Consider the following 26,838-nt stretch of genomic DNA (forward strand, 5'->3'; position numbering starts at 1 on the left):
GAAGAGTTTACTTGGGATGGCGGTAGAGGAAAACTGTTTAAACTGCACTGTTTAAAATACTTAAAAGACATTAAAGCAGAAGTTCAGAATTTTTGACATTAGGCTTAATCTTCGAGCCAGCGGGGGTTTACTTAGTCGGTGGAGTTGATTTCAACAAATTCCATGAAGTTTGTTAGTTGTTTATTAATTTCACGGCCCCCGAGTGGCTAAACTAGCGCGAGTCAATGGTCCTGTCCTAGCATGCCAATAAAAAAACAACATTAACAGATCTACCATAGTCAAATAAATTCAAAATGCAGATTGTTGTTCAAAACATCCATGCGGCCAACACCAAATTGCCGTAATTCATTTATTTCTGCGGGACTTTTTTTTTTTTTTTTACCCGCGTTGCGACCGCAATAGAGAGGAGTGCTTCGGCCACTCTTGCTCGTGCTGCATTCGAGGAAGGTGGGAAGTCGTACTTAGCCCACTCAGATGGTACAAGTTGCCACCTCAAAGCGTTTCAATCGTTTTTTTTTTGTCTGGGCCATCAAAAGACATGTGGACCTCCAGCAAACCTGCTTTCTCGTAAACGATCAAATAGTGGAGGAAAAAGGACCGCAAAGGTAAATAGACCACACTGTGAACTGTCTTCTTTAGTGTTACTATTGATGGTGTGCTTTTCGACGGGCAGCTCATTTCGTCGAGTGACGTCTGATTGAAGTAACTCATGAAGTCGGGGTACTTTTTTTTCCTGACTTCGCGATTTGGTCGGAGGTTGGGGAACTCCGACTTCCCACCTTCCTCGAATGCAGTATTAGTCTTGACTGAAGTTTTAGAGAAAAGTTTTAGAGGCTGTAGAAACGGACAGAAGAAATGGGCAAATGAGTTTCCACAAATTCCCTATGAAGAACGAGAAACAATACAAATTGTGGAAAATGCTGCTGGCTACGACATAAACACACCGGTGGAAAAAATATCACTCATCTCTTCAGCCTGTTGCCTACAGAGCAATTATTGGATTACAAATGTTGCTGTTCATAGTCATACTACAGTTACTGACATGCAATGGTAAGCTTTAATAACTTCATCCTGAAAACATCGCCAACACTATGGATTGCATAGGTCATCGGTGATTTTCATTCGTGCATATATTGTTTTTTATTGCCATGCTAGGACGGGCCCATTGACTCGCGCTAGCTTTGCCACTCCGAAGCCCTGAAACTAATAAATAACTAACTAACTACACGGAATTTGTTGAAATCAACTTTACCAAGTAATTAAACCCCCGCTAACTCGAAGATTAAGCCTAATGTCAAAAATTCAGACTTTCCCTATAAGTTTCGTATAGATTGTAAGGATAAAGGCATAGGCGCTGCATATTCTTGTACACTAGATGGCGGTATGCACCTGAAAGTTGCTTGCAATCCAGCACCTATCATAAGATTTTTTTTACGGTGCAGCGATGTCCCTAATAAGTAAAATTCAGACATAAACAAAACATTATTAAACCCACATGTCAAACCATGTCTCGTCCGCCATTTTGTCTCCAGTCTGGGTTTTTTTCTTGTTTTTTTTTTTTTTTTTTGTCGCGTAAACAATACATTATTGTACTTTGCAGTATCTTATTTTTTACTTAACTTTATTAATATGGCGTGTTCTGCCCTCACTAAATATGAAGTTGTTCAGCTTTACAGACATTAAACAAGGCAATTGTGCTTTTTGAAGTTTTTTACTTCCTTCACTTTTGACAATTTGTAAAGCTGTAACACATACTGTATATGTACACTTATGTTCAAAACGACATGCATTTTAACAATAAAACACTTGACACAAAACAATTGGTGTTCAAACGTCTATCTAGTCTGATCAATACGTAATTTTAGTCGACTAATTTAGCTTAATTTGCCCAACAAAAGTCTGCCAGCTTAAATGCTACGAAGGCTAATGTATTTACAATTCTCATAGCAAATCGCTCATGCGTAACTCCACTAACTGTAGCTGTGATCTTAATTACAAATGCATACACAAACATATATTAGCTGAAACAACTTACTGCCTCATGTGGGCCAAACCAGAGCACAGCTGTGCTTTATCCATGTCAGACAAGAGTTTGCTCCTCAGTCATAAGGCGACAGTCCGGGCAGGCCCAACGCTGACACGAGAGGGCAGTGTATCCTCCATAATGTAACAAAATACAATACTTTTGGACTTTTGGGATAGTTATTTTTGGGGTACTTAACGGGTTAATTGCGACTTACGGGGAAATTCGGTTTACGTCGCCAGCGTAGGAACAGAAGTCGTTTGTAACCCGGGGACTGTAGTTTGTTTGAATATATGTTCTACACATGTATATTAAAACGGTTTCAGCATTTGAAGGCATTGTCTTTACTTCTTTCTATTTGTGGCATAATCATTGGATGGTTAAAAAAAAAAAAAAACACCCCCCACCCAGATAAAAAAAGAGTATCACCCCCTTCTTTTAATCGTTTAATCTAACACATACACATCTATATCTGCTGTCATCACTAAAGAGAAAATGTCGTTGGTTCAAGCATGCGCAGTAGCAATCTGTCACGATCCGGTAGCCCGTCATTATCTGGTAATGACAAGCCTAAAGCTGACCAGTAGGAGGCTTGTTGCAACCCAATGTGAGTACCAACAGGATGTGAGTGGCACATGTGCAGTACATGCACAAGTCAAACACTCATTCGCACTGTTTACAGCAGGCGACCAATGTGTCTTAAGCTGGAAGCAAAAGCGAAATTGTGTTGAACGGCTATTAAATTGTGTTTGCATTTATGAGATTATGAACACATTTTTGAATATTATGAACAATGGAGTACACCCCTTACATTTCTGCAGGTATTTAATTATGTATTTCTATCAGACAACACTGAAGATATTACTCTTACACAAGTAGTAGTCAGTTTTGATGTTTTTAAAACATCTACAGAGGCAATGCTTGTATGTTTTATGTTGTTTGTTGTGTGTTTTCACTTATCATTGGACACTTAAAGGGGAAATGTGAACTAAGGTTGGCCAACCATGTTTTTGAATAATATAAATGGCTGAACAATTATAAGCATATTTTCATTATTTTTTTTAACGCAACCCTTCCAGATTCTTTGTTTAACCCATAGCAACGCCCTTGACAACGAAAATGCTTTTCTTCGGCAATCTTCGGAAATAACGTCACACCGGGAAGTGCGAGGGAAGTCCGCCATTGAATAGTATTCTTTGTTGCATTGCTTCTCGGTAAGATGCCACGGCGGTGTGTGGCAATGTTTTGTTCTCACTCAAACGAAAAGTTGTATGAGTGGCCAAAGGATAGCAGGGCACGTAAATGGACATCTTTCGTTCGCACGAAGCGAATGAATTTCACGCTATCATCGAGTAGTCTTCTCTGCTGCAAACACTTCGAAGATGCCTGCTTCCTTAACCGGTCTGCTTATGATCAAGTATTTGCCAAAAATTAAGTGTGATTTTTGGATAGATGACTGATGACTTTGTCAAAGCAGAGCTGCCAACTGTTGTGGAATGTACAGTAGAAGCTAGCGACGTTAGCCGAAAGCCAACTCGTGGCAATAGTCGTGGCATAGTTGTTGTTGTGTTCGCTAGTGTTACGTCCCAAGGACGGCTCGTGAAGGGCGTAACATAAAACGAGCCACACAATTTCACAAGTGGCACAAAATTTACACAACAAACTCGCAATGAATATGGTAAATGGTAAATGGTGTTATACTTATATAGAGCTTTTCCACCTTTCAAGGCAATATGTACAAAATGTAGATGAAGCGCGACTTCAGGGTAAGCCCAGGCCAAAACAACAAACAAACAAAAGGAATCTACACTTGAACCCCAACCGCTAAGTAAACCCTCATCATGAAAAAGAACGAAGAAAAGACAGCCACTAACCTAGCTTCTTACGCTAAAAAAAAAAAAACAGGAGAAAATGGGTTGAACAGAAATGGCAACTTACCCCTTCTTGCTTCAGTGCTCTTATTTACAGTGGTGAACAAAAACGATCCAATAACGAATAAACACAAAAGACCTCACCAAAAAAGCGGGAGTGTATCAGACTAGCGATCAAATGCAAACGAGCGTGAATGGCGAGCTAACAGCTGGCGAGGAGGACCGCGGCAGAATGCTGTCAAATGTGAACGTTGACAGCTCAAGTCCTGCAGTGAATCATGGGAAATGTAGTCTCGGGACAACACTGAAGTGGTGCTTTGTAATCTGTTCGCTTGTGTGAAAAAACTACATTTCCTCATGCCATTAGACGCCACTTCCTGCCGATAACCCCAGGAAGTAGTAGTAGCTTCGAGGCGAGGCGGAGATGAGCGTGAAGCAAAACTTTGCGGTCGAATGTGGCGGCAGTCCGCTATTATTTTGTTTTCTTATTGTTGCCACAATAAAGTGGAGAAAGCCATCAGCGACTCATCCCCCCCCCCCCCCCCCCCCCCCCCAACGTTTTTATATTATTATTTTATATGCATGAGCGCTGCCGGATCTGCCAAAATGAACATGCAGTCTGATTATTATTTTTTTTAAACAATGTCATCAGATAGACAAAAACTAGGGCTGTCAAAATTATCGCGTTAACGCGCGGTAATTAATTTTTAAAATTAATCACGTTAAAATATTTGACGCAATTAACGCACATGTCCCGCTCAGACAGTATTCTGCCTTTTGGTAAGTTTTACAGCAAGATTTTTTGTGCTGTCTAACAGCGAACTCTTGTGGTCGCTTTGCGACATGGTTTATTGTTTTCTTGCCAGTTCAATATGGCTACATGACGTCTCGGGCTGACGCCTACGTTGTAATGTTGTGCTTATATGATACTGACAAGATTTGTCCGTAAGTATGGTTGTTGTTAAGAATGTGCGTGTTATGTTAGTAAGTGAAATGTTATATTTTTTGTATGAGATGCTTTTTGTTTATGTTTAGTGAACCTGTATAGCATGCTAAGCTAACGTTGTTACTAATGCAATGCTTGTGTACTATTTTTTGTAGTTTTACGACGGTCTAAAGAGGACAATGGTTTGAGGCCATTTTATTAATAAATCGGATGAAAAAGGAAGAAGTCTGATTATTAAGGCGTCGTTCACTAGCGGTCTGGCTTTGGAAAAAGTAGACGCTTCGGAGTGAGGACAGTAGAGTGAAATGCCCACTACAGTGCTTATGTACCGTATGTTGAATGTATATATCCATCTTGTGTCTTATCTTTCCATTCCAAAAATTTATTTTACAGAATATATATATAATTTACAGAAAAATATGGCATATTAGATGGTTTGTATTGCGATTAATTGCGATTAATTACAATTAATTAATTTTTAAGCTGTAATTAACTCGATTAAAAATTTTAATCGTTTGACAGCCCTAACAAAAACATAAAATTATGTGCAAATGCCTCTTCAAATCAGGGAAATAATAACAGCCTATATCTTACCAATCTTGTCATCTCGATGGGTCTTGTCTCCATTCAATGTCAGGTAGTCTAGGCACATTGTTTGCATCCTGATTAGCGTCTGGCTAATACATGTACGGTCCAACATAAAATTCCCACCTCCTCCTCTTCCTCCAACTCTTCAAAAACTTGGGTCTCCTCACTTGCGCTTGATCTATCACTTATATCGCTGTTTGAAGCATTGTTTGAAGGGCTTTGTAGGGCGGCCGTATGGAGCGCTACCATCGCTGTTCTCGGTGTGACGTATCACTTCTGGGTTCGTCCACTTTTAGGCTCGAACTTCGGAAATGCGATTATTTTGTCAAATATACAACATATAAATTATTTTTTAATGCTTTATTTGTTGGACAATGTTTAATTACTTTAATTGTGACCCTATTTGGCATGTTATGAAATTACTTCACATTACAGCTTTAAAGCGAGTTATGAAGTTGGTTTGGACCATGTGCAGGCACGAGCTAACACATGCAAACAATTTGCATAGGTGTTATTGTTGTATTAGCAGCAAGTTATAATTGCTGTCTTGAGGATGAGACTGATTTTTTTCATTTTATTTTCAGTTTCACTCTGCAAAGCGTCGATGTCAGGATGTCAATAAAGGCAGCTAAGCACACAGATATTTAGTATCATGCTTTCTGAGGTTAGCTCGCTGTCCTGCGCCAACGTTTTAGCGAGGACAATACAGACCCGTTCATGGAATTTTTAACATTTTCTGCCAGTGGGAATGATGTACAGTATCTTTTACAGTACGTAGTATTGTCATAGTATTGTAAAGCTTTTTGTGAGCTGAATATTTTGTTACCAGAAGTGTTCGTATGCCGAGGTACCTTTGTAATTTCAGATTCATTTCATTTCCAAACAAAAAAACAACTTTGTTTTATCTGTTATGTCTCTGCTGTTTCACATGTAACACAGTCACTTGAAGTTCCCGATGGGCGCCGGGCGCCCTTTCCCCCCCAGCAACGCAGCAGCAGCAGCAGCTCAAGGGGCACTGAGAGCCAAATTCCCCTAGGCCCTGGGAGGTCCAGCAGTTGCTCCAGTCTTTCACCCTGCCTTTCACCCGCCTGTCCATCGGGATCACACGACAGCAGTCCTTACTCCACGGAGGATTTACTGGATGATCCCGATAAAGGTGGTAAACATTTTGTTTCATGGCTCAACATGCCAAAGTCATTGCTGTTGAGCTGAAACCCAAAATGCGATGCGACTCCAACGGCAAGCGACACCGCGCTCTGCCTTTGTGCCATCGCTTCTCTCTCATTGGCTATGAATTTGGTTATTTCTGATGTCTTTTCTGATTTAAACCATGTAAAGGCAGGTTTTGTGGGAATTAACTGAGATACGGCTATTAACCATGCTCTATTTTAAAAAATGACCCTGGAGCCACCCCATCTTGAAAACTAGGACGTTCAATGGAATACCATCATCTCAGGATAAAATTTAACCCCTTCTTGCCAAATGTATCACATTTGATACACTTAGTATTTCATGGTTTTGAGACTAATTCAGTATTTTGAAATATCTTTCCTCAAAAAAAAAAATAATAATGAATGCAAGTCAACTCATGCATCTGCAGGTTCCATGAGGAAAAAAAAGGATTTAGCAAGGGTTATAGATATTAGAGCGCTTATTACACATATATATAAATATATATATATATATATATGTATATATATATATTTTTTTTTTTTTTACAATTTTTTTTTTACAAATTTGCAAAAAAGTTTTCATTGAGACCTTATTTTTCAAATTTTGTGATTCTCTGACAATTGCTTCATATTGCAGGCATTAAAAGGTTTAAAAGAGGATCCTAATAAAATCAACAGTTTCCCATGAGATCTTACTGAGAATTATCATAATCTGCCGGTCGTACAATGATGTGAGTCTGGTGAATTGTCAATAAGCCTGTCGCCATATGGAAAAAGTCAATTAATCGCACCGTATATAAAAATGAGGTCCTTAATTTTCCCGACTGCGATATATTCGTTCGTGCGTTTGGCCGTCGGCACATGAGCGTGTTAAAACGCCCACGTCTTTGATTCCAGCAATGCACCATCCTGTGACAGAAGGACTGGTTCGTTTTTTTCTTGGCGTATTCCTGTCAAACATTCAGTGGAAGAAGGCTGGGCCGAGATGTCATACAACAAGCAGAGTCGAGAAGATGAACTTGCTTATTACACTCTTTTTAAACCACAAACAATTGCTTCAATTTTCACTGTAGTGACGCTCCCGTCTGCTGTAAATATCCCCTAGTTCCACATTAAAAGCATGCTGTTGTGCTATATTACCTGTAGGGGGCAATGTTTTATAAGTGAAAGACATTGGCTGAGTAAGCTTTAATGTGCCTATGACAGCAAAAGACATGTTTAATTGATATTTTCCACGGTATTTTATGCTTCTCAATGGACCGCTTGGATGTGTGTGGAAGCGCTCGATATATTTATTTAATTTTTTAATCCGGTGTCATGAAAATGAGTGACTTCCTGGATTGACGAAGAATGCGTATGTGACGTGAGCGGGCTAACCATCTGCAGTACACCGTCAATACTACAGTATACAGAACGACTGCGGATTCAGCTGATTTTGCGGATTATTTCGTTTATTTTTCGCATCACGACAGCCCAATGTGCTGCAGGCTTTTGTTGCTGCACCAGAGAGAAGCGTGTTGTGGGCCTTTTTGGGTTTCAAAAAGTTCCCGTTCACTGCGGATAATGGCCAAAATAAGTCCGACAACTGTGGGACCATTGGCCCGACAAGGAAGTGAGTAAGCTAGTTGTTTTATATATCAAATACTGGGATCATGGCACTCGTTTTAATATGGAAGTGGCTTGCATTTTGTGGATGACAATGCTCCTTGTCCACCAATAAGACCACTCAGCTGACGACCGGTGACTTGTCACACACCGTGGTCACTTCCATCCCCTCGGTCTTATTTGTGTGCCCGCCGAGAATGCGCTTTCCTCGGCTTGGCCACGAGCCACCCCTCGCTCCGACATCGGATGCTTTGTCCACCGAGAATTTGGGCTATTTTCGGCGTTCATTCCCGGCGACAAACACTGCTAGCCCCCTGTGGCCGCAGCAGAACGACAAGCCGTAACTTGCTCGCCACTGGCCGATCAGTAAAGACAATCAACGCCGTGTATGACATGAGTCAGGGTAGTTTAGTGTGATTTTTCGTTTTTGAAAGGCGAGAATAAGCCTTGGAAAAGCTGCTGGGTTTCGCGTTAGCATGTCTGCTAGCTGTCACGCCTCCTCTTTTGTTTACGCTCTTTCCTCCGTCTCCGAAGCCGGGGCAAGGAAATGACAAAAGCGGACGGACTCTGGTGGCATGAAATACCGTTCGGGAGAGAAAGAAGTCGGCAGTTTTGACCATTATGCAGTAATTTTGCCCTGTTGTACTGAATAAATGCATTTTGAATACTTCATATTCCATTTAGCACAAGACTGTTATTTGTCATGACCTTACCATTTATTTAGCAATTGGCGAAAAATACTTCGATAAAAAAAATATTGGAGTACAGAGATTAAAACAATTATGACATTTTGCTGCACTCGGTCGCATTTTCGTCATTCTGAATCTTTCCCCTCAATGGGCTGAATTCTAAATCATTTTAAATTGTGACCCTGCTAATGTCATCATCCAGTTGGGGACGCTAGAGCGCTTTAATAACAGGCAGGTCTAGATATCGTCATCCCCGCTTTGCCAAATTGTTGTATATAATTGAGTCATCTCAAAATATGATTGTAATTCAAATAATAATGCTATTAAAGATTTTTATGCTGTCACAGGTACTTTAAAGTGCTGTACTATACAGTCGTTCTTCATCTTTTGTTTTTCCTTCATCGTGTTTACTGCCTGTTACACACTGCCTGTTACACATACTGTGCCTGCTTTGAGACCATTTATGGAAAATCTCCATCAGCAAAAAATAGAAAATCTTTGTTCAAAGTGTCTAAAGCTGTCACTTCACTTGTCTAAATGACAATCACTTTGGACAGGTCTGCATATAGCTGCAGCTCTAGTTGCCAGCGTGCTCTCTTGAAGGCATCGGGAGGGAGTTTTCCACACCATACAACACACCGACGCGCACCTGGTACACGAAATCATCCATTTTGATGGGCCCTTATTGGCACAGAACAAAAATTGCATCAGGTTTCTGACTTATTTCATATTTCTGCACAATGCTAGCTTTCAAATGACACCCACTATGAAACGTCTGATTCGCAAAAAAAATGGTATAATATAGCTTAAAAGTTGCTAACATGCACATTCCATAGCAAGGTTACATTCATTTCGGACCAAAATCAAAGATTGTGATGGGCTGTAATTGTCACAAAACAAAAATTGCATTGGCTTTCTCACCTGCTTCATATTCTACACTAAGCTTACTTTTAAATGATATTTTTAAAAATGTTTTTTATTCATATTATACAGGTAGTCCCCGTGTTACGACGTACCCCACTTCGGAGTCTTGTCCGCTATTTTGTCTCCAGTTGTTTTATTATATTTAATTTTTGTAATGTTGACTTTTGTTCTGTGATGCATGCTTTTATTTTGGCGTAGGATAGAGTAGTTAGTACTTCCACACACGAGTAAAAGCACAGGTACACACGACAAGGAGGAAAGGCGCATTTGCTCCCACGAAGAAGTCACGCAGCCAAGTGAGAGAGAGAAAGAGAGAGAGAGGGGAAAGACTACAGCTGCAAGCCTGCACACATATTTATTGCCTGTAAGGCCTCCACAGAGGCAACACTTGCATATAACACCTTTTGTACTGTTTAACCACAATTGAAAACGCACAATAAATACTTTGGGCGAGTTTATATGATTATCTTTTGATGATGTGCAGACTCTATCTGATACATGCTAAATGTTTGGATGGTTTTTGCTTTATCAGCAGCTACTTATAAACGCAAACTTGAATTGCTGTTTTTGAAGATGAAACTGATTTCATTTTTATTTTAGTTTGATTCTGCATTGATGTCATGAGCAGCTGGATGAAGTCGGCAAACCACGCAGACGTCTCACATCGTCAATTTGGAGATTAGCTCGCTGCCTAGCTACTACTTAGCTTCAACGTCTTGGCGGCGACAGTACAATGATGTATGACACATGTTTCTGGATGGTTATTTTGAGATTTAGGAGGCATTTAGGGGTACCTAAAGGGTTAATTACGTTGTCATCGTAGGAATGGAACTTGTGTGTAACCTGGGACTACCTGTAGTTTGTTTCATTTAGGAATAAACGTTTATTGCTTTTGAATAGGTAATATATTGTTAAAAGTTATTGATTTTTTTTGGACAATAATATTACATCTAAAGCTCTTTTTTTTCCATTTTATTATTTTATGACTGTGGTCAAGCCCGCCTCCTGCCCACAGCTCAGTCCCTGCCGCGCTTTGCTGACGTAATTGCTGCATGAATTCTGATTTGGCAGACTTGTGAGCTCAGACCGCCGCTACATTTTGGAAAATGTGGCCCATATCAGAATTCAAACCACACACGAAATTGGCCCCAAATTGGATCCGAAATGTGCGACTTGGCCTGTTCAGACGGTCAAGAATGTGACTGACTTGAGTCGGATGAATGCGAAAAAATCAGAATTGGCTCACTATAGCCTACGGTGTGAACATACTTTTACCACGCACGGCATACTTAAGTGGATTTGTGCCGAAACGCTGTTGTAAGTTGTTTTCATTTGTTACTTATTTATTTTATTTTTGGACCAAGACCTTTGAATTTTTATCTACAAAAACATTTTGGGTATTCGTCAACAAAAACTAGACGAAGACTAACACATTTTGAAAGGACTTAAATATGACTAACAAGTATTTTGTCCAAAGACTACAAAAGGGCACAACAATGCTACAGTAGTATGAAAAAGTATCTGAACCTTTTGGAATTTCTCACATTTCTGCATAAAATCACCATCAAATGTGAGCTGATCTTTGTCAAAATCACCCAGATGAAAAAAAACTGTCTGCTAAAACCACCCAAACATTTATAGGTTTTCATATTCTAATGAGGATAGTATGCAAACAATGACAGAAGGTGGAAAAATAAGTAAGGGAACCATCACATTTAATATTTTGTGGCCCTCCTTTGGCAGCAATAACAACCAGATGCTTCCTGTAGCTGCAGATCAGTCTGGCACATTGATCAGGAATCATCTTGGCCCATTCTTCTCTACAAAACTGCTGTAGTTCAGTCGGATTCCTGGGATGTCCGGCATGAATCACTGTCTTTAGGTAAGGCTACATCATCTCAATGGGGTTCAAGTCTGGACTTTGACTTGGCCACTCCAGAACGTGTATTTTGTTCTTCTGAAACCATTCTGAAGTTGATTTACTTTGTATCTTGTTGCAGTACCCATCCTCTTTTTAGCTTCAACTGTCTGACAGATAGCCTCAGGTTTTCTTGCTTTTGAATTCCTTCATTAATGATTGCAAGTTGTCCAGGCCCTGAGGTAACAAAACAGCCCCAAATCCTGATGTTCCCTCCAACATGCTTCACGTTGGGGATATGGTGTTGATGTTGGTGAGCTGTTGCATTTTTCCTCCACACATGACATTGCATGTCACTCCCAAACAATTCTTTGTTTTCATTCATTCATTTGTTTTCAAGTGCCTTTTTGCGAACAGTAAGCGAGCAACGTTTCGTTTAGACAGCAGTGGCTTCCTCAGTGGAGTCCTCCCATGAACACCATTCTTGGCCATATAGTTGATGTGTGTACAGAGATAGAGGACTGTCTCAGTGATTTCTGAATGTCTATAACAGACACTCTAGGGTTATTTTTTACCTCTCTGAGTATTCTGCGCTGAACTCTTGGCTTCATCTGGTTGGTGGATGGGCACTCCTTGCGAGAGAAGCAAAAGTGCCAAACGCGCTCCATTTGTAGACAGCTTCCCTGACTGTTGATTGGTGTACATCCAGACTCTTAGAGATGATTTTTTGTAACCTTTCCCAGCTTTATACAAATCAGCAATCCTTGATCGCAGGTCTTCAGACAGCTCTTTTGACCTAACATGACGCACATCAGACAATGCTTCTCATCAAGACAATTCTTACCCGGTATGTGTTTTATAGTGAGCAGGGCAGCTTTAGACCCCTCATCAGTGATTAAGCACACACCTGACTTAAATTGATAAAAATTGGTTTCAATTGCTCTTAAAGTCTCCTTAGGCAGAGGGTACACACACTTATTTTCCCCCTTCTGTCATAATGCATGCTATCCTCAGTAAAATATGACAACCTATAAATGTTTTGGTGGTTTTAGTTAAAGAAAGACAGTTTTTTCATCTGTGTAATTTTGACAAAGATCCGACCACATTTGATGGGGATTTTACGCAGAAATGTGAGAAATTACAAAAGGATCAGATACTTTTTCAAACTACTGTAGACACCTCATCAGACATGATTTGCGAACCCCCGAGACAGGGGTATTGGCTGTACCTGCTTCCTTTTACACAATTAATTCAAATCAAGAGCTTCCAAAATAATGCTTTCAAAGTTCAGACTCTAAACTATTTTTATAAGTGTGCCTTTCTATTTCCAGACAGTGAAAGTAGCTCGCCGCTACCCAAATTCGCCTCATCACCCAAACCTAACAACAGCTACATGTTCAAGCGAGAGCCACCTGAAGGTTGTGAGAAGATAAAAGCCTTTGAGGAGATGAGGTAAGCTGTCTGATACACATGGTTGTATCTTCAAGGGCAGGTGAAGAGTTTGTCGAATTTCGGCCTAATTTGACCAATTTAAACTTTGGACGAGTTCGTCGAAACGACTATCATTTCTTACGTGTAACTACGAGACAATTTCTTTTTTTTTTTTTTTTTTTTTTTTTTTTTAGCATTCCGTCAATACTGACTTCCCGGAAGTGTGACGTCATTTACAGAACGCAATAGAAGACATGGCGGACTTTATGCATAGCAGCACCAGCGTTACTGATATTTACGGCGAAAGTACCCGTTCAGGATCGCTTTTTCGAGACGTTAGCGATGACGAGGGCTCCTGGGGAAGATTATCTCAAATTTATTCTTACATGTTTGAACCTTAGGCGTCAGATGGCGACGATTTACTCGTCACAGCAGAAGATGGTAATGATGCCAATTGGGGGCTAGACATTTCAATTCAATTTTATTTGTATATAATAATGTAATAAGTAAACAAAGATGAATAAATAAATTCAAGTCCTTGGTATCCCCCATCCTTAGACCCTCCATGTTGGCAAGGAAAAACTCCAAAAACTCCAGAGTCTTTGGGAGAAAATGAGAAACCTTGGGGAGTACCACAGTCAGGAGAGATCCACTCCCAGGACGGATAGACAGGAAGCCCCAGGACTGCTAATGGGAATTAGCAGGCGAAGTTACAGTGCGTAACGATGCAGTGGAGTAAAGGAACAAGAAGAGGTCCATCTAGCCAGATGAGACAGGGGTAGCAACGAGGACGTCCATCCAGCCAGGGGTCCGGACAGTCAGGAGGCTCCCCCAGAGGGGAGGGGGGAAAGGGGACACCGGGTGACTAGTGATGAAGAGACTAGTTAACTAGATAATAACATTGGAAAATGGAAATAAAGTAAGACAAGTGGTAGGTAGAGTGAGAAAAAGGAGATAGAACTCAGTAGCTGTACTTCCCCCAGCATGATAGCTTCTAGTGCAGCTTAAACTGAACTGTGAGTCTACCCCGACTTCAACTAGCCTGACCATAAGCTTTGTCGAATAGGAACGTTTTTAATCTAATCTTAAATATGCAGTCTGTCTCGGCTTCTTCAATATTAGCTGGAAGCTGATTCCATAAAACAGGGGCTTGGTGGCTAAAGGCTCTAGCTCCGACAGTACTTTTAGAAACCCTGGGAACTACCAGTATACCTGCATTCTGAGATTTGAGTGTTCTGTTGGGGTGATATGGAACCAGAGCATCATCATCATCATCACCAGAGCATTTCATGAAACGAAGAGTTGTAAGCCAATGTTTAGCATCGTAATTTCTCCCTGAACCTTTTTATCCCCTGTCATTCTGTGAAATAATTATCAGTAATTATCAGTATTTGATATTTGATGTGATATAATATGAATGAATCACTCAAATGACCTGTCAGCTCTTCTCAGTGGTGGATGAAGTACTCAAACATTACTTAAAGGGATCCACAGATAGAAAGACTTGTAGTTCTTAAAAGATAAACATTATTATGAGTTGAAATAATTTGATATTGAAACCCCTCGTGATGTTTTCGTTTTTATACAATTTGTAAAATTAGTTTAACTACCGTGGTAGGTTGCCATTGTTGTTGAGGTCGCAGGGCGGTGACGTCACATGGTTACGCTGCCGGGCTTCCAAAGTATGACCCTAGTGACATAAACATGTCATCTGTTCAACCCTTTCAGTTTGAACCCGAGAGGAACATTAATGAGCCCAACGGCACTGTCGATATTTCACGAAACGAGAAGCAAAAGCAAAATGAACAAGAAAGATGGGTGACGACAGTAGGACAAAACCGGTGTTCTGCCAAAATGTGCTACACCAGCAAAACATCCACAAGAGGTTAATATGACACCCAGAGTACTACCGTGTTCTTTTAGCTTGTTTTGTTTAGATGCAGATGCAGATACAGACAGAACATACTGTACTAAAGATGCCTTAAGAAAATACTCAAATGTAGTAATATCAAATAAGGGTGGTTTAAATATGCTACTTGACTAATGTGGTCAACGGATCAGCAATCTGCTGTAAAGCTACCACAAGAAAACACATTGCTTAAAAGTATGGGGGCTCGGGCGGCGGGGGGATCTGTGGTGGATGCTGGGCCACTGGGGGTGGTTCTGGCGGACAGGGCCACGCCTGAGGTAGCCTGCTTCTTAATTCATGCACTCCTCACTTTGCACTGTAAATATCTTTCACCCTGGCACCTACATACTCATTCATGTACAGTCCCGGGCTGGCTCCCCCTTGAATTTCATGTATCACACCACCAAGGTTGTGGGATAGATGGGACCTGTTGGGTAGCGGGGGTTAACTCACGGTTACCTCCTCACAGCAGGCCCCGCCTTTCCTGCACCTCTTTTAACGCATCCATCATACTCCACGGGGGAGCTCCAGCAAGGGGTGGTGGGACGGACGGCTGGGTAGAATTTCCATGCAGCGGTTCCACTGCCCCAAGCCAAGCTCTCCTATTTTAATGCATACACGGTACTACCCTCCCCACACAATCCCATCATGGTGCTGGCTGGTGGCTGCCAGTCGGGGACCTGGCAGCCACAGTAATAGGGTGGTAGGTGGGTCCCACACTTTTTCTCTATGGCGTGGCTCCCGGGGCGTGGCCTCCCCTCTGCCTGGGCTGCCTGCCGCAGGAGTGGGGGGATGTCGGGGCTCCGATGTCGCGTAGCCCCGTGGCAGCTCCTCAGCGTTCTCCTGCTTCCGCCTTCCCCTCTCTTCTCTGCCTGGGTATCCGCTCTGCGCTTCGGCGCGAGTCGCTGGCTGGATGCCAGTGGGTCGGCTGGATTTCGGCCGTTCTGGCGGGGGCCCTGCCATGGGCTTGGTGGGCCGATGGGGGTCCCGCGATGTGGCGTGCTAGTTAGGGGGCTGCGGCTGTGACTCGTGTGCCGGGCGGGGGTGGGTTGCGTTCCCTCTTCCCATCTCTGAAGGCTGGTTGATGGGGGCACGGGTGGCCCAGGGGACCACCCTGGATCCCTGGGTAACGACGATGGCCTGTTGGCTGGGCTGCGGGAGGACGGATGGGTAGCGTACACCCCCCCCACCACCACCACCCGTATTGGCTGGGGAAGAGCCATGGCCCTGGGGTGGCACCCACGCGGCATCTCTACTCGCCTGCGGGACTATCACTTGTTAGATGGGACTCATGCATGACTAGGTGAAATTAGACAAACTCAAGTAGGAAACCTCGGTGTCAGGATTAGCGATGAGACCACATAGAATACGATGCCAACATACTCAAACTCGCAAGGGATTCACACAAATACTGGGTTCTAGACCACATTGGTGATTTAGGTACACTTCACCCTCCCAAACACTTATCTCTCAGACCCCACCCCACTCTTACCTTGGTTATCATACACCCCACATGGTGTCAACCGGAAATATAACTAGCTAACGATAGCTCCAACATATTCATGGTTAGAGTAGGAGTTTAATGTATTTCTTGTTGTTGTTTGTGGTTTTTCTGTTTCTCTCTCTTTTCTTTTGTTCCGCCATAACCCCTTCTTGCTCACTGCATTCTCGCCCCCACCAAAAAAAACTTACATAATAATACAAATTACATAATAAAAACACAAATAGTAAGTACTTGCGACTTTTAACCGAAGTGCGCATGTTTTAGACGTCTCGCCGCGTAGAAGGAATTGCAGTGACACGGTAGTATTCGTCGAGTGACACTGACAATCTACGTCATCACCCTGAGCATCAATAAAACATGGCATCCTCTGTAGGTCAAAACATTGTGTTTCTAATAACATATTTTAATAAAAGAGAACATTTGTGGCTTTTTACAGCCTACAAGTCTGAGGTTCCATTCAAGTTAAAGTATCTAAGAGAAAAATGGACTCAAGTAAAACTACAAATGTACTTGCTTTAAAGTTTACAAATAAAAAGTAAAAGTATTTTCTCCCGATGCAAAAATGTAATATACGTATACAGTGGTCCCTCGTATTCGTGGTTAATGGGTTAATGGTGAGGTTAAATCTTTTTAAAGATGAAATATACTAATTTATTGCTTCAAATAAGTCTTTTAAGCTTATTTATTTTTCTTATTTCAAGAAATCTAACGTGAGAAAAAGAAAGAAAGAAACAAACAAAAGTAACATTTAATGGGGGCAACATTTTAAAAAGTAGTGGAGTAAGAAGGTACCGAGCACCACTACAAAAACACAAAATAGAACTTAAGTACAGTAACGTAAAGTACTTCGTTACTTTCCACCGCTGGCTGTCCTATTTACTTGACTAATCTACTTACAAGCATGCAACTACAACAACAACAAAAAAACAGGTCACACTGCAACTAAGGCTAGGTTCATACTACAGGTCTTAATGCACAAATCCGATTTTTTGTAATATCTGTTTTTTTGGCGTGCCCGTTCAGACCGCCTTTGTCCATTGAGACCATTTAAGTATTACGCATGCGCACTAATTCGCAGTCCGACACGCGCTGAGTAAGACGACCTGCATGCGCAGAAGCATCAAAACAAATGACCACAAATGCTGGCTGTCATCCGTCAATCCAGGGATATCATATTTTTCTTTTTAAAAAGAGGACACAAATATCAGACATAAATAATCCCAATTCAGGTTTATATTCAAAGTACATGGATCGATAGCATGCACGCGCTGTCCGTGCATGTCACACACACACATACGAGCAGTTTGCCCCGACTCTCGGCCGTGTAAGCAATGTTGAAATATTACTTATATGGAGCAGACAGAAAACCGATCCTTCTCAGGCTTATCCTTAACCCATTTTTATTTTTTTAATGACTGTTGTCAAGTCCGACCCTTCCTAAAAAGCCGTGTTCAAGGCAAGCTAGGCGCTAATAAAGCACAGCTGCACCGCTACCGTAGCGTCTCTCTCGCTTTTTGATGACGTAATTGCTGCATGAATTTCAATTTGAGAGACTGGACAGTACAGACCGCCGCGACAGTCTGGAAAAATGTGGCCCAGATCGGATTTGAACCACATACGAAAGTGACCCAGATCGGATTTGAAATGGTCCAGTTCTATGCGACATGTCACATTCAGACCATCAAGTTAATGCCTCACTCGAGTCGGAAAAACACAAAAAAATCAGATTTGTGCATTAAGACCTGTAGTATGAACGTAGTCGAACAGGCAGATGGATTTGCCCTCCTATATCAACAGAATTGCATCAAATTTTAGAATTAGAAAAGCCAGTGAGGGTGTAATTACGTCTTTGAAAAACCAAGGTTGTATTCTCCCATGCAGGCTTTCAAGGCTGTCATCGCTGAAATTTTGAAAACAAAGAAACAATCGAAGAGAAGTTCTTCAGCTTGACTCTCACAAAAGATGTCCATATCCTTGTAGAAGAAGGTTTTTTGGGCCACTGATTGTCTGGTGTGAGCAATTCATCGCTAAACATCTAGATGGCATGATGGGAGTAAAACCCAGAAAATGTTTGCAATATATGGCGAGGATATCGTGGTGCTCTACTTCCGTATTGGAGTACTGGCGAGGCGAGGTCTTCTGTAAATGACGTCATCAGGCGGTGGCCGGCAGCGAGGCACATCCCTCGTTGCTAAGGGAATGCTGTGGCAGTAAATCAAAAACTACATGGTCAATTCAATTTCTTTTCTTGTAAGATGGGTTTTGAGACAGCGAGTGATGCATTCAATACAATTTAAACGGGCAAAACGCTCAAGAATTGAACTCTTTATCTTGCCTTTAATAGTGCATATACAACCCTGTAAGACTGCACATGATGTATTTCAGCTCCAGGCAGTCCACGGCAGCATCTGCTCCCCTCTTCTCCTGTCCTGACAAAAACAAGGTAAACTTCATTCCAACCGGCTCTGCATTTTGCCCCGTTAAACTCCCGGGATCCCTACACCTCACGTCAGCCGCACAGTCTGAAGAGAGTGAGGACGGGACAGGGCTTCAGGGGGTCCCTGCTCAAGCCTCTACAAGCACCACAACAGATGATCTTCCAGAGGAGCCTCGTTTACCCTCAGAGACTGCAGAAGTGCAAACAGACAGTCCAGCCAGCAGCTAGACCAAAGCAGAGCTATTCTCTTGCTCACTTATGACTCTCCCAAATACACCTTCTTCTGCGCTGCCAGGGGAGCCTGTGTGCTAAACCCTCTTCTAACTGCATGACGTAGAAACACCGATAACCACTTTCCACACAAAGACTGCCACCTTCAATGTGCTGTTCAGTATTATTCCCGTTCTTAGGACAAGGAAAATACTAGCTTGTCTTGTGCAGAATTTATTGGGGAAATGTTGGAGCACTCTGGAAGGGATATGCGTTTTAAACTGCTAGTATACTGTATTTGTTAAATTATGTATTGTGTTTTGTTTCAAACATTTCAATGAATAAGCTCTCTAAATGGATGCATATACACAGTGTATCTGTATGTATTAGTACTCTCGCCCAGGACTGGAATTCCGGGGTTATGAACTTTTTTTAACAAGCCCAAGGTGCTAACAAAACAGCACCGTGCACAGCTCGATGAAAACGCATTTGAGTGCTTTTATGTCATGTGACCCCAAAGCTACAACGCATCGGTTAAAGGAGCAATATGTACAATTTGCACTTCAATTATTCGTACTTGGCCCTGATATGTCAGTAGACATGAAAGAAACCTTTGGCCAAAGTTAGACGGCATAGGCTCCAGCACCCCTGCCACCCTCGCGAGAATAAGCGCTACAGAAAAGGGATGGATTGAAGAAAAACGTTTATTGGAAATACTTCTAACTAGAGTTGTCCGATAATGACTTTTTAACCGATATCCCGATATTGTCCAACTCCAAAAATTCGATATCAAACTGATACCGATATATGCGATCGTGGGCGTAGAATATTGGCTAATTGTATTGTGATGCCCCACGGGATGCTTTAATAATTATATATGTAACTACTCCAGGTTTTCCAAATAAACATTCTGTGAAAAACAAGACACCAATTTCAATAAAAGTCATGGAAAAAGTGCCGATATTGCACCACTATATTAACTGTTGAAATCAAAAAGGTGCAAAAATCCAAAGGTTTTTGGGATCAAGTGCAAAGTGCCAAAAAGGCACTCATTCTGAACAAATCAGTCGCTGAATTGGTCTTCTTTCTCTTCTTGACGAGAGCTCCGATAGTTTTTTGTAAAACTGAAAACAACAAAGCATTGTCAATAATATGAAATAAAGTCACAAAATAAGGTATACAATATGTGTCAATTTGAATAGCAACTGATAGTTCAGCTTGCAAGCAATGAAATATTGTAACCACATATTACTACAGATGTAAATCAAGCGAAATACAGTAGCTATAAACATCTCCAGTATACAACACTATGCTCATGACTATAAAACAGGAACGGACGGGAAGGATATAACTTACAAGTGATACTTGCATAAGGCACAAACGGCATGGTGAGAGGGCAAGAACTGGCTGCAGATGTTAGCTCGTCCATTTCGCGCTCTCTATTCGCAATGAGATCGCGTTGGAATATGATGATGTCAGCAGAACGTGCTGAAACTAATTACACCTAAGCACCGGCAAGGGGCGAAAAAAACACTGGAAACACAGGCAGCCAATAAGAGGACATGACAGCACTGCCATATGCATATTGGGCAAAAACTGATGCGGATATTAGCCGATATCTTTTTAAAATGCTTCTATCGGCCAATCTTATCAGCTAACCGATAATATCGGACAACTCTACTTCTAACACGGTTCTCAGTGGTTAAGCTGAGATTTTTCCATTTTAAAAAGTTTTATCGTTTTGATTCTCTGTTTACAACGGACCAATCCACCACCAATCAGCCAATTTCAACATAAGGTCTTAGGGTTTGTCCAGGTTGCCAGGCTTTGAACATTAAGCTTGCAGAAATATGACAAAGATATACGTGCACTAGTAAGTACATGTACTTGCATCTTGTATTGCCACAAGTACGTGTGCTTGTGTGTACATGTACTACAAGTTGTGAACTCGTATGCAATTGTACTCCAAGTCAGAGGTGGGTAGAGTAGCCAAAAATGTTACTCAAGTAAGAGTAGCTTTACTTCAAAATGATACTCATGTAAAAGTAGTCGTCCAAAAAATGGACTCAAGCACAAGTAAGAAAGAATACTCTGGTAATGAGTAACATTGTTATTAACTGCTTATATTTTTGTTGGATTTTTTTTTATTACATAAATACAGCATTATTCACCCAAAGAGCATGACTGCCATCTGGTGGAGAAAATAGTTCCTGGTTTGAATAATGAAGAGTTCCTTCATAATTACTAGTTTGAAATTAACAGGATCATATCTCTGGTTTTCCATGGTCAATCGGTCCCAAATAAGAGAGAGGTTAAAATCAGTGCTTTCAAGTCATGTTGAAGGCAGTGCTCTATATCTAATACAGTGGGGCAAATAAGTATTTAGTCAACCACTAATTTTGCAAGGTCTCCCACTTGAAAATATTAGAGAGGCCTGTAATTGTCAACATGGGTAAACCTCAACCATGAGAGACAATGTGGGGGAAAAAAACAGAAAATCACATTGTTTGATTTTTAAAGAATTTATTTGCAAATCATGGTGGAAAATAAGTATTTGGTCAATACCAAAAGTTCATCTCAATACTTTGTTATGTATGTACCCTTTGTTGGCAATAACAGAGGCCAAACATTTTCTGTAACCCTTCACAAGCTTTTCACACACTGTTGCTGGTATTTTGGCCTATTCCTCCATGCAGATCTCCTCTAGAGCAGTGATGTTTTGGGGGTGTCGTTGAGCAACACGGACTTTCAACTCCCTCCTCACCCCGTGGTGTCAAAATGATAACAAGAACAGTGAGCAAAAATCCCAGAACCACACGGGGGGGGGGGGCTAGTGAATGACCTGTAACAGAGAGCAGGGACCACAGTAACAAAGGCTACTGTACTATCAGTAACACAATGCGCCGCCAGGGACTCAAATCCTGCACTCCCAGATGTGTCCCCCTGCCGAAGAAAGTACAAGTCCAGGCACGTCTGTAGTTCTCTAGAGAGCATTTGGATGAGTGTTGAGATGAACTTTTGGTATTGACCAAATACTTATTTTCCACCATGATTTGCAAATAAATTATTTAAAAATCAAACAATGTGATTTTCTGTTTCTTTTTTCCACATTCTGTCTCTCATGGTTGAGGTTTACCCATGTTGACAATTACAGGCCTCGCTAATATTTTCAAGTGGGAGAACTTGCACATTTAGTGGTTGACTAAATACTTGGGGTACACTGTACTTCATTTTTTACGGTGCCTTAAAAACACCACATGATTAAACAGGCCGACGTGAAGATAGAACGGCAAGCTTGCGTCTGATTGGTATAATGGAGTCATGTGATTATTGTTGCGACGTCTCATTGGTGAAATTGGTCGGACTACCCCGGTAATACACCAGGCACGTCTCTACTCTTTGCATTGTTGGCCAAAAAAATAATAAATCTAATATGTAGAATAAAGAGGAAAAATGAAACAACTCTTGTGTGGCCCAAAGTAGCGGAGTAAGAGTAGCGTTCTTTTCTTAACAAATCTACTTATGTAAAAGTAAAAAGTAAAGCCTAGTAAAACTACTCTTGGAAGTACAAGTTTCTCAAAAAGTTACTCAAGTAAATGTAACGGAGTACATGTAATGCGTTACTAGTAACCTCTGCTCCAAGTATACCGACCAGCACATTGGCATGGTAATGCATCTTGATTCTCCATTGCAAAGCACTTACAGTACCTGGTAGCCCGAAGGGGATATTGTGCCCTTCAGTACAGTGGTACCTCTACATACGAACTGAATTCGTTTCAGGACCGGGTTTGTAAGTCAAAATGGTCATATATATGTATAATTTGTTCCAAAGCCCAATAACCTAAGCTATACCCTTCATAAATACTGCTGGTACAATTACAAATAGCAAAACAAATAAACTATAAATATAAATTGGTATAATATAATAATAATTATGTCACGAATCGGGTTCTAATTTGGGGGTTGTGTTTTGCATGCTGTTTCTGAACGCACTGTGTGACTGACGACAGAGAATCAGGTGTGCAAGAGTTTTTACTTTTGATGTTGTTGGCATGGGCTACGGCGGACAGTAGTCATGTTGCGTTGCACAAGTTCTGAAATAAATGATTGCTGATGTTACAATAATAACAACTTAACTTGTAAAGACTGGCGAACGGAGGTCGGAGGAGGACCGTCGAGACCGTAGACATATTCTGAGCCACCACTGACACGTGCACCACACTCATATTTTTCTATCATTTCCGTCTTAATTTCAGTGGCAATTGTTACCTTTTTCCTTTTTTCACCACGTGCACTAACCTTCTTGAGACCCATGTTGATTTCTCACAAGAAAAATCCGTAATGCGTCTGTCTTGTGGAAAAACAATGGAATTGCAGCGCTGTCATAAATTGTCGTATTTCGAGCATGCTGCCACATGTCGAGACAAATGACCAGTCAAATGTCAAAACGATCGTATGTTGAGGTACCACTGTATTTTGATTGCAGTACCATTTTTGGCCACCCATTTTACATATTGCTCCTTTAATAAAGCACCCAACACACGCAGAGCTTCTGATGAGCTAAGGCACCCGTGGTGGGGACTGCTATATCGCTGTGAAGCGAGTTGGGCGAGGGAGGTAGCCGTCTGTCACAGAGTAACACACTTCAGCACTGCTAGGATATCTGGCATCTTAACAGTTATTTTGGTTTACAATATGCGCAATGGAACTTAACAGTGTACTAGCTGATGATACTGTACAGGTACTGTTTATGTTGCGCTTGAAATGGACTTAGACAATTGTGCACCAGTGTTGTTTTTGGCAGCCCTTTTAATTTTCATCTTTTGGACAAAAATAGTTATTAGTCATGTTTTAGTCATTTCCAAATGTGTTTTGAGTAGTCTTCGTCTACTTTTTGTCTCGTTTTAGTAGACCGATACTCAAAAGGTTTTCGTCTGTAAAAAAAAAAAAAAAAACTAAAGGTTATACATTAGTCTTTTAAAAAAAAACGGTTTCAAACGATTTGGAATGAATATTGAATGACGAGAACACGTTTTAGACAGTCCAAATACGGGTTCTTCACGTTAGCAGCTCAAACAAGCTAATATATTAGCCTGAACGCAGCGCTCCATTTACAGCGAAAATACATATTAAAATTATAACAGACTATTTGCTGAAAGAAATTGTACGTCTATGATATCTTAAAAAGACAGGACGTCACACAAGTGACACGACCAAACACTGAAAGGATGCAGGTTGACGAAATACACATACATTAAGCATATGTCATGCATTGGCAATCGTCTTGCTATGTTACACTCATTCAAGACACGTTTTTAGCTCGTCATCTTCGTCACGCCATCGACATGAAGCAAGGTTCGTCAACGAAATACTGCGATCGTTAACGAAAACAACACTGCTGTGCATTTTACTATGGTTGTTGTTAGTCAATTTAACCTGTGAGTTAACAAATAACCAAATGAAGCCACGGCCTTATGTTGCATTGCGTCATCTACATTTAGTCTTTGATTAAAGCTTTCCAAATATAAAATGGCATAAATAAAACTGCATCAAAGCAACATGCCAGCTACTTAAATAGACACGGCCTCGGTCACAAATTTAGACAGTGCTTGTCAGCAAAACAAATAGCAATCCCTCCCTTCTCCACCTGAGAAAAATGACATTTCAGCCACAGAGATTTTTTGCACTTTAAGCCATGTACACTGTATGAGTGTGTGTGTATATACAGCATATGCATTTACATGTTTAAATAAATATATTTATAGTGAGGCACAAAACTAGTGTGGTCTGGATTTTGCCCACAGTCAAAGTGGATAGGCTCCAGCACCGAAACGCGGCCCTGACAAGTAAAAGTGGTCTCGAAAAACGTATGGGTGTTGATAATGGATGGATGGAGAAGCGTGTTAATATACAGTATTTGGCTGCTCCAAAAAGCCTCTTTCATCCATATTCCAAATCCAACAGGAAATCGGGTATTTTGGATCGAATGGGAAATTTTTATCGGTTCACAGTAAGAGTTTACATTTTGAGGCTTGAACATGCACGAAAACTCACCAAAATTTGCACATACATGCGGCTTTGCTTAACGTTTGATAATCTTGAACGTTACGAAAACATGTAACAAAATGGCTCAGTGGGGCCCCCTTGAAATTTTCAAAAAGGCCTCTCCATTTAGGTTTTTTCAACGTAGAGGGATTAAATTCGGAGAGTCAATACCTTGTACAAAACTGCTCCAAAAAGTCTCTTGCATGTGTATTCCAAACCCAACAGGAAATCGGGTATTTTGGATTGAATGTGAAATTTTTATCGATTTACAGTGTGCACATTTGATACCTTGGCACCTAGGGAATTAGTTTGATCACCCTCAAAATTGGCGAGACTGTTCATGAGGCATATGAAATCTTAAGTTATCAAAATGGTGTGTTTTCATACACGGGCCTGACCTGGGCTGGGTGCCAAAGTCGGCCATTTTTTCGGCAAAACACCGAATTTGGAAAATTACTGATGACTCCCTCATACAACGTTCAATCTATTTTAAATCTGGCATGTGTGTGAGGTATACCAGCCTCAGCAGGACTGGATTGAAAATTTACCATTTGTACCTGGCGCCTCCTAGTGGGAACAGGAAATGCCCTTTTTTACGGGCCACACTCCTCCTCTAAAGGGAAAAAAATCAATCTACCTCAAACCTGCATAAGGGGAGCCTTAAGACATGTGTTCAGATGCCTGATGAAAATGATTGAGGTTTGATTGAAGCAGAAGGGTCCAACAAGAAAGTGATAATGACTGTCACCATTCTGTCTTTCCACACATTTTCAACAGTCATAACTTGGCAGATATACATGATAGCTGCTCCAAATTTCCCATGCTTTGGTGAGAGTCTTACCCTGAAGAGTCCAGTAGTGGTCATTTGCATCGACTCTGTAGCGCCAACTGGTGGCAGCAGAATTTGTGGCCATTGCATGCTCGAAAACTCAAAACAATTTCTAAACCCAAAAAAAGAATCGAGTTTAAAGCATCTTAGGTTCTCATTAGATGATTAGAGGGGGGCTGTCTGCCACCACCCCGACCTGCGTGACGTCCGAGTTGCGCCCGTGCGAGGGCCCGTTCAGTCCTGCTTGCAGGCCTAGTTAGATTTATTTTCCAAAATGTCTGTCATTTTTAGCCTAGAATCATTAATTGATGTCTAATATTTCATTTAAATAAAAGAAAAAAAAGACTTTAAAAAATTATTCACCCGCTGTAGCAGTAGTGAGAGTGAACTACATCTCCCATGATGCTTGGTGGTGGGGAGTCAGGAAGTTAAATAAATGCTGTTAAGATGTCCACCTTGTGTGCTGAGTGATATACACTCACTGGCCACTTTATTAGGTACACCTGTCCAACTGCTCGTTAACACTTAATTTCTAATCAGCCAATCACATGGCGGCAACTCAGTGCATTTAGGCATGTAGTCATGGGCTAGACAATCTCCAGCAGTTCAAACCGAGCATCAGTATAGGGAAGAAAGGTGATTTGAGTGACTTTGAACGTGGCATGGTTGTTGGTGCCAGAAGGGCTGGTCTGAGTATTTCAGAAAATGCTGATCTACTCGGATTTTCACGCACAACCATCTCTAGGGTTTACAGAGAATGGTCCAAAAAAGAAAAAAATATCCAGTGAGCGGCAGTT

The 26,838-nt window shown here is 41.2% G+C and overlaps 1 protein-coding gene across 2 annotated transcripts in view; it reads left to right on the forward strand.

The window, feature by feature from the left end:
• Nucleotides 1-26,233, forward strand: part of glcci1a (glucocorticoid induced 1a) — a 36,402-nt gene extending 10,169 nt beyond the window's left edge. The window contains exons 3-6 of one of the 2 annotated variants that reach the window (XM_057827570.1): nt 6,368-6,584; nt 13,008-13,128; nt 18,906-18,963; nt 19,034-26,233. In XM_057827570.1, the coding sequence (XP_057683553.1) occupies nt 6,368-6,584; nt 13,008-13,128; nt 18,906-18,963; nt 19,034-19,219 (582 nt within the window). In that variant the 3' untranslated portion in view covers nt 19,220-26,233. Of the gene's footprint in view, nt 1-6,367; nt 6,585-13,007; nt 13,129-18,905 lie in introns of both variants that reach the window. The other variant, XM_057827569.1, reaches the window with a different exon arrangement.
• Nucleotides 26,234-26,838: the final 605 nt, after the last annotated feature.

The sequence above is a fragment of the Corythoichthys intestinalis genome, chromosome 22, assembly GCF_030265065.1.
Source record: "Corythoichthys intestinalis isolate RoL2023-P3 chromosome 22, ASM3026506v1, whole genome shotgun sequence".
NCBI lineage: Eukaryota > Metazoa > Chordata > Actinopteri > Syngnathiformes > Syngnathidae > Corythoichthys > Corythoichthys intestinalis.